Source organism: Alligator sinensis, unplaced genomic scaffold (genome assembly GCF_000455745.1).
Source record: "Alligator sinensis unplaced genomic scaffold, ASM45574v1 scaffold889_1, whole genome shotgun sequence".
NCBI lineage: Eukaryota > Metazoa > Chordata > Crocodylia > Alligatoridae > Alligator > Alligator sinensis.
In genome coordinates, this window is record NW_005842361.1 from 888,462 (window position 1) to 897,165 (window position 8,704).

Genomic DNA, 8,704 nt, shown 5'->3' on the forward strand with positions numbered 1-8,704 from the left:
TTCCCTACAGGAAGATAGTAATAGTTTTGGAAAGGGTCACATTTTTATGGTTTTGTACAGATATGTAAAGGGATTTGAACTAGTGCAAACCATACCCTTTTTCAGTAGTGCATTGAACTGGCAATGGACCCAAACCTAAAGTCACAGCTCTGCATTCACTTATTGCCCAGATAAAAGTGCCAGTGAAGTCAATAAAAGGTGTGCATGAGTACAAACTGAGTAAAGAGTTCAGGATTTGGGCTATTATTCCAATAAGGTAACTATGATGGGGGACCAGGGCAATCATGCTAGGCACTGACTAAAGGTGGGGGAGGGATGACAAATATCAGCTGTCACCACAGTTACACAAATGTACCAGTGGAATAACAGCCACCAGAATTTGCCACTGCCCTAGACACCCAACTCTTTGTTATGACTCTGGGTTATTCATAAGGCCATATTAAAATATGAATCTGATGTGAATCATAGGAAAGTTTGCTGCAGTAGGGAGATTAGACTCAACAATATTACAGAGAAAAAATAATTGATTTATAATGAAGATGAAGTAATAAAGATGAATGTTTGCTGTTCATGGTGGAGTAGTCCAGTGGAGAGATGTGACATTGAAAAGAGAGCTTGGGAATAGCTATGCATTACTGAGGTGATAAGTAATTATTGTATTGATTTATAAAATGACATCCTCTTGAAGAGTTCAAAGGAGATGAGCAAACAGTTAAATGCTAGCTGATCAAAAAGTCAATGAGCTTATTTAAACCCAGGTGGCAGTATTAAAATGTCTTGAATTTTTTTATGTATGTATTCACAGGGATGACAAGTATGTCCACAACCAGCCTATTTTCTTGGTTCCATAAAAACTGAGAAGCAAAACAAGTTACCTAAGTAATTTGGGTTAATCCACGAGGGATTTGTCTTAAAATCAAAAGGTGCCCATTCATCCAACATTTTCAACCTGTGAGAGTTGAAAGAAAATGTTTAACAAAGGTAACTCATAAAACTTTATAGATGTGACCACAAATTAATGTTTTAATTACATTGCGTACTGTAGCTTACACAAGAGTTATTTAAGCAAGATTCTAAATTCCATATCCTGAGAAGAGGAGTTTACAAGTTTCCTTAACTTCATTATGTGTCATAGCTGTGTCTGTACCAGTGATTGCCACTTACAAATAAAAGTGAGGATTTCTTGACTCTACACACCTAAATGTCTTTCTGAAGCAATCAGCTTATCTTTCTGCCTCATTTAAAACCTTCTTTTTAAAGCTGGTTTCTTTTCCCTTTTACTCAGTTGGTATTTTTGTGCGTATGAACTGATTTCATCAAGAATTATAAAGCATAAGCAAAACTAGCAGAGAATACAAATTTCTGAATCGAAGGGCTAATTTGTTTGTTTCAAGGGAGGGACAGGTACTCTAATGTAAATAGCAATCCTATTTTGGACGACTTCTCCTCCTTTCCATCAGACAGTATACCATTTGAAATACCGTTTATGTTCAGTCATATTAATAAAGAAAATCTTACCTGAATGCTGTAAAACAAATGCTAAGGACCACATAATACACAGTGTAGAAAACTATCGTGCATATCAACAGATTCAGCAAAACAGCCTGTAAAGGAGAAATTAAATGAAACCTATTGCCTTATCTGCATTGGTCAGAAAGGTCCTATACAAACATACTAAAATTACAGAATGAAAATCGATCATAGTAACAATATTATTATTTATGTTGAAAGTAGAATACTTGGACAGGATTTTTGAGATCACCTTGCATAAAGGCCCTGCTATGAGATAAAATGTTTGTTGAAGGGGGCTTGAAACAAACTGACTCTAAACATTTCTGTACCTTTCCCTTCATTTTTAATATAAACTATATATTGTAGAATACTTTCTTTTTTGCTGTATGCCTTCAGACCAGCTATTCATAGAATCATAGAAAAATAAGGCTCCGTTGGTCACATAGTTCAACTCCTTGCTCAAGGCAAAATCATCACTGTTTAAATAATATTGTTCAAGTGTTTGCCTAACCTGCTCCTAAAACTGTCCAAAGATGGAGGCCCCAGACAGAGCACCTCTAGGTAATCTGTTCCAATACTCAACCAGCCTCATATTGGGAAAGTTCTTTCTAGGACAGAACCTAAGTTTCTCTTGTTGCAGTTTAAGAGCATTACTTCTTGTCCTGTCCCTTGCAGACACAGAAAATGGTTTATCACCATCCCCTTTACAACTACCATCAGGCATTTAAATATGTTATCAAATGCTGCCCTGCCCTGCCTCTATAGTAGGGAAGAAAGCAGGAGCTGGAGGAGGGAGAGGGAATCCAGAAATTCCAGCAGCGGTAGAGCAATGGGAGCCTGGGGGCCCCAAGTTAACCTCTCATAATCTGCATGCATCCTCGGGCTGCCAGTTGGACAGCTCTGGCCTATGTTCTTATTTCTGTTGAATTCTCATGTGAAATTCACTTTCATTTGAATTTCAGTCTCTTAGAAGGCAGAAAGCAGAGCAGGGTGGCATTTAGAGACTAACTTGTTCGGAAAAGCATAAGTTAACACATTGCTAGCTATATCTCTCCATTCCGTTCAGAGGGAATTCATCTCCTGACAGCCCTGACCCTCTCCTCATTGTGCTGAGAAATGTTGAATATGGACCTCATTCCTCTGTAGACATCTTTTTTTAAACTCTACGAGATAGGTCTAGGAGTTTCTGACAAATTCCAAATGGTTTCAAATGTTTGGGAGCTTTTCAGCTGTACTCTGGTCTCAGCTTGGGTAGTAGTTTTGTTCTTTGCTGAAAACTGAAATTTTACTTTTGCCAAATTTTATTTGGCATTTATTTCAGCAAGTAGCTTTAAGATAAATCAGAATGGGATAGAGGTGTCCTTAACCTTCTTTCCATTTGAAGTTTTGCTGGACATATTCCAATAGTATTATAGATGAGCGCGCTAATATTTTGCAGAAGTCTTTTTAAAACCCTGCACTGTTCTCCTCTTTTCCATTGCTAACACTAGGAATGTTTCAGGAATACATTGTGGTGTATTATTGAGTAAGAAAGTGTTGCAAACTCTTTCTTACTAATATGACTTAAGTTTCTTATCAGCACGTACTGAGGAGGAGTGAAGTAGAGGCAAGTCATTATCCAGAGAAGCAACTGAATGTATTCAAATGCACAGTAATGTGAACATGTGGGTATGTATGTGTGTGCCCTTTCCAGAAAAACAGAGCTGTTGCCTTCTGCTGCCAAGGTCTTTCAGGTAGTTTTGTAGAGATGAATGATTCTGATGACTGTTTATTTTTATTTATTTATGTATTTATTTGGGGGGGGAGAAGTTAACATTGCTTTCCTGCCAGGTTTCTACAGTCTGAATTGGCTTGCTTGGGCTAGAGCACCCAGCAGATTATTATCTTCACATACTCCCGCATGAATTTTGGAGAGCATCTTTTATAGAAGGCCTGTAGGAACCAAAATGAATCAAATTTTGAGAAGCAGATCACTGGTCATGTGAACATCATTTCAGCCCTGCCAGTATCATAGTAGCTCTATTGGAAATCCTGTGGCAGAGGTGACAATTTTTCTAGCAAGTCTCAGCCGACAGTTTTTCAGTACTTATCTGCTAAGTCGACTGGCAGATTTTGGGCTTGCTGCCAAGGTAAGTTCATAGTAAGCTTTAACATCTTTTTCTAAAGCAACTTTTTTTTCTCCCTTTGATAACTGCTTCATCAAGGTTGTGGATACTACTGCCATACGTGCTCTCCTCGGTAGGTGTTCAGTAATGGAGGTAAGTCTCATCAGTTGTAGTGAGAATCCATTGAATCCTGCATGGAAGATCAGCCTGTGGTTTTTAACCCAACAGTGCCTTTATGGACTTGTGGTCTGTTTCTAGTTAAAATCCAGGCTCCATAAACATGCAGTGAGCCTTTCCAAAGCCCAACTGACCACTGCAATTTCCTTTTCCATTTGTATGTGTGGCTGATGGTGTCTGTGAGGCTTCTTGATGCTAATGCAACAGGTCACAGGTCTCCTTCTGGCTTTTTTATGTGAACCAGGTCCTAGAACATACGAAGATGCAGCCATGGCTAACGTTGCTAGATAGTTTACTGGGAATTGTGCCAAAGCATGTGGAGATGCCATTAGATCTTTTTTTTTTTTTTTTTTTTTTTTGTGGGCTTCCCTCAATTCAAAGGTTTTGGCCATTAAGGAGCTCTCTTAAGAGTTTTGTTAGATGAGCTAAAATGTTCTGTCAAGAGCCTTCTTACAGAAGAAACATCTCAGAGACTGAGCCAAGCTGAATTCCCCATCTGCTAATTATGTGTCCTATCAATTTCATCTTCTATCCAGATTCATGTTTCCCATTCAGAGTGAGGCCAGTTTATTGAAAGCATGTAAAATAAGGTCATTCGTGTTTATTTTTATTGCTGCTGTTAATATAGTATCTGTATGGTAAAAGAGAGAAGGCAGCCAGGTCACAATGAGAAACATTATATTTTGATAATGTTCTGCTGCTAAGGATATTTTGAATGGAAGCTGAGTGAAAAGTAACTTCCAAATGAGTTGATGAACAAAGTTAATGAGGCAGATTCTTTAGTCAGGAAGATTTGCCAAAATCTTGCTGTAGCAGCTAACTCTGACAATACTTTGATTTCTTATAATTGGGCCAATGTCTAGTTATCCACAAAAAACATACATTTTTTTGCACATATTTTATTAAATTGTGTAAGGTACACATACATAATAATTTTTCTACGGAGCTTTGGTACCAGAGTTGTCTTGTATACCAACCTATAAGTTCTTTTATCTGAAGAAATAGACTCTGTATCTTCTACTCTTTTTAAATCTTATTTTCTTTTTTACTTAATTTATATTCTCTTTATTTTCTCAAGTGATCACTGAGAATGTGAGGATGGCTCCATTATCAAAAGGGAGTTTTTGATAATGAAACAGTTATCTGTGTTAGTTTGAAGTCAGGCAGAAGTCTATAAGATTTGCACCTTATAGACTAACTCAATCCGAGATATACATAGCGTAAACTTTCATGAGGTCAAAAAGGTGCTGTGCAAGGACATGCATAGAACAGTGTATAAAATGGAGGTAGTAATTTGAATGCAAAAGGCAGGAAGGGAGGGAAAGGAAAGGGGAAGCAGGGCAAACCTGGGAGAGGCAAGCAAGCAATAAGTCCTTAGGAAAAAAAGGGTCACAAAAATGAATCCAGGTAATGGGATAAGAAAACATAGTCTCTGTTTAATCATACTTCACCCAATCCACTGTGGATGATTTCTTGTTCCTCAATTTACTGTTCAAATTGGTTTTTTTTTAAAGTTTTTCTGCCTAAGAACAGCTACTCTGAGATCAATCCAAGTTGGTTAAAGTATCCTGCCACAGACCTTTGTTTCTTTTTGGACCTTCTGTCAGATTGGCGTTAATCCATTCTGGTGTTCAATTTCTTTAAGAAATATGTGGTGTCTTTCAAGTAGCTAGCAGCTCCAGTGGCACACAACAGTCTCAACATACCCAGAAACTCCCTTTGTCATGGTGCTAACACCAGAAATGGTGGGGAATCCTGGGTTGCCAGGTCTGTGGATCTTGGATAATAAGTAAAAGTTGTCAGGCCTTGGCTCCCAGGAGGTAGAAGCAGTAATCCTATCCTGTGTTTGCTAAGGTAGATCCTTTAATAGTCTATCTAGTTCATCCTAGCATTGCTCTGTGGGGTCCTCAGCCAGAAGTTTGTAAAACTCTCTGTTGTAAAGTTGTCTCTTGACTTCCTGTATGTATGCTGTTTTGTACATGATAAATAGAAAAATCTATTTTCTATAGATCCCCTTATCAGCCTGTTGCATAATAATATCCAGGTTGTTTTTATGGCTGAGTATGAATATTTGTTCTGCAGGACTGAGGTTGTAACCATATGTGGTGTTGTTTTTTGGCATCCTCAGGCCGCGTCTACATGAAATGCTGACTGCACAGTAGTTTGTTACTACTGTGCAATAGCTCATTACTACTGCATAGTAGCGTCGCATGGCACAAAGCATGACATGATGCTTGCACAGTAGTAATGAGCTACTGCACAGTTAGCGTCACCAAAAAGCCATCCGAGGATGTACTGTGCAGTCATTTAGTACTTGTGAACTAAATGACAAGTACTAAATGACTGCACAGTAACAACTGTGCAGGCAGTATCTCATGTAGATGCAGCCTCAGAGGAGGCAAGGAGGCAGAAGCAATTTATATACAGATCCAAAGCAGGGCTGCAGCCTTCAGATGGAGTCCAGGAGCTGTCTTTCTTCTTGCTCTGTGTATGTGTTCAGTCTGTGTTGGGTTTATCATTGTATGGCTTCTTGTATGGAAATATTTAATCAATCATAGGGGGGCAGAAAAAAGATTTGAGGTCTCCATACAGCTGCACCTGATTCAGTTATGTAGTAGGGCAGAAAGAAGGACCAGAAGATAGTACAGACACCTCAGCTGGCATGAGTGTGTGGTTGGATAGGTTGATGACATTTACCTGGATTAAGTTTTGTGATTTTTTTGAGTGCTGACAGATGTACAGGCCTCCACTCTAACTCACGGCACTTTACATAAAGCACCACGAGTTAGAGTGCTTCCCCCTCCCTCCCCGGCCCAAGAGATGTTTGCTTATTGGGTCAGGGGAGGAATCTAGCTTTGGAGGTGATCAATCCTGAGGAGCTGCCTGCAGCCTCTCTCCCTTAGCTCTGCCCCCTCCCAATGTCAGCACTGTCTGCAGAAAGGGAGGTGGGGAGAAGGGAGGGGGAGTGAGCTGCAGGCTGGGGTTTGCCTGGCTTGAGCTGGAGGGTAGGATCTGGGGGGCTGTGAGGCAGGGGACCTCCAATCCATCTGCCCTACTCCAGCTGAGGCCAGGCGAACCCCAGTCCAAAGCTCACTCTCGCTCCCCTCTCCCTTCCCTTCCTGCAGATACTACTGGGGGGCTGGGAGGGGCCGGCCAGCCCTGATCACTCAACAGATTGACCCCAGGGAACAGAAGCTCCCTAAGGTGTTCCAAAATGGAGCACTATCATCTGATCCCTCATTTGATGACAGTTAATTTGTCATGTGATCGGTCACTTTTAAAGTGCTCTGCAACTGTGCATGTGTGTCATGGAATGGCTGTAGAATGCTTTTAGGGAGCCGAATGCATGATAAATGTAACTTTGGTCTGTGCCCTTTGTTAATATGGATTTATTGCTTGCTTGTTTGCCTCTCTCAGTACTGTCCTCTCTTCCTTTCTCCCCTCCCTCCCTTCTTGCCTTTTGTAGTCAAATCACTCTCTCCATTTTATACACTGCTCTATTCATGTCCTTCCACAGCATCTGATGAAGTGAGCTTGAGCTCATGAGAGCTTATGCTACATATCTCTCTATAAGATGCAAATCTACCCTACCTTCTTCCTGTTCTTGATAACACCCATTTCATTTTGCACTCCCTTAATAGCTTTATGAACCCTGCCAAAATATATAGTATTGTTTGGTTTTGGCTATTGTTTCATTCCTGTTCCTCCCCAAGGTATAGTTATTAAAGAGTGGTAACCTTGCTAGTGGAGTTGTTAGTTCTTGTATTATTCATGTAACTCATCTAATGTAATGTTATTAGACACACACAAAATCTTATTGGTCTTCTTAGACCATATGCAGGTGTCTTGGAACTACAGTGAATGCTGCATCAGTATAAATTTTAAGGTTTTAACTACATAGGTCCGTGCTTGTGTACGAAGGTAGTGTCTTATCATGGGCATACTTTCTAAAAATAAAACCTATGGCCATCCAACATCTTGACAGATGAAAGGAAATGTGACAAAATCAGTCAGTTAAGGGTGCTTGGCAGTGGTGTGGGAGAAGAGCTGGATGTGCAAACAGCAAGTCTTCCCACAGTGGCTACAGGTCCACTTGTCAGATGGAGGTTGAAGCATATTCTGCTTCCTGGCTCAACTGTGGGCCTCAGCTTGGGATAATTTCTGGATAATTTCCATTACTCTCAATGATCTGAATGATATTCCAAGAAACCCTTGTTTGTGGCCTCGTTCTTTGGCATCTTTTACCTCACAGTGTTGGTATCCATTTCACAGTGATTTGCCTTGTCTTCCACAGTTTTTCATTTCTCCCTCCAAACTTCTTTGGCATTCTGAGCTCTAATTGTATATTGTTCTGAAATGTAAACTAGGTCCAACTGCTTCTTTAACAACTGTGTATTTAGTGTGATAGTATTGTCTCAGGCACTCTAACCCCGATGCTGCAAGTAAGTAAATCACACTGCTGTTTCTTTATGGTTTCATATGTCTTTACTTTATAGTTTTTGCTAAAGGGAGAACTAGAGTGGCCTGAAGCTGTGTTTATAAAGTGGTGTCTCTTATGTCTACAACTGTCCTCTTATCAGCTTTTCTGTTCATACTTCACATTTGCAATATGAACCAAGATGCTGAACTGCAGAAATAAAAGCTCCAGATGTTTTGTTTCCCTTCTTTCTTGTACTTCCTATTAAAATTGACTCTTTCCTGTATTGTCTGCCTATAAAACTGGTCATAAAAGCCTTTTTCACTTTTTCTTGCCTTTTCTCCTTAGTGAGGAGTAGGGCACACACAATGTTATCAGCAGCAGTATCTATTACAAATCAGTGTATTCTTGTACTTTCTGTATTAAACCAGAAGCCACTGATATTATTCAAATCTCTGGTTCCAGCAAACTCAGTTATCAAAATTAAAAGCCT

At 39.8% G+C, this 8,704-nt stretch overlaps 1 protein-coding gene across 1 annotated transcript in view; it reads right to left on the reverse strand.

Annotated features, from left to right (window-relative positions):
- The window catches only part of TMEM244 (transmembrane protein 244), a 12,498-nt gene extending 8,432 nt beyond the window's left edge, over nucleotides 1-4,066 (reverse strand). Inside the window, exons 1-3 of the mRNA XM_025210633.1 lie at nucleotides 3,929-4,066; nucleotides 1,519-1,604; nucleotides 876-949 (exon numbers count right to left, since the gene is read on the reverse strand). Of these exons, the coding sequence (XP_025066418.1) occupies nucleotides 876-949; nucleotides 1,519-1,604; nucleotides 3,929-4,066 (298 nt within the window). The remainder of the gene's footprint in view (nucleotides 1-875; nucleotides 950-1,518; nucleotides 1,605-3,928) is intronic.
- Nucleotides 4,067-8,704: the final 4,638 nt, after the last annotated feature.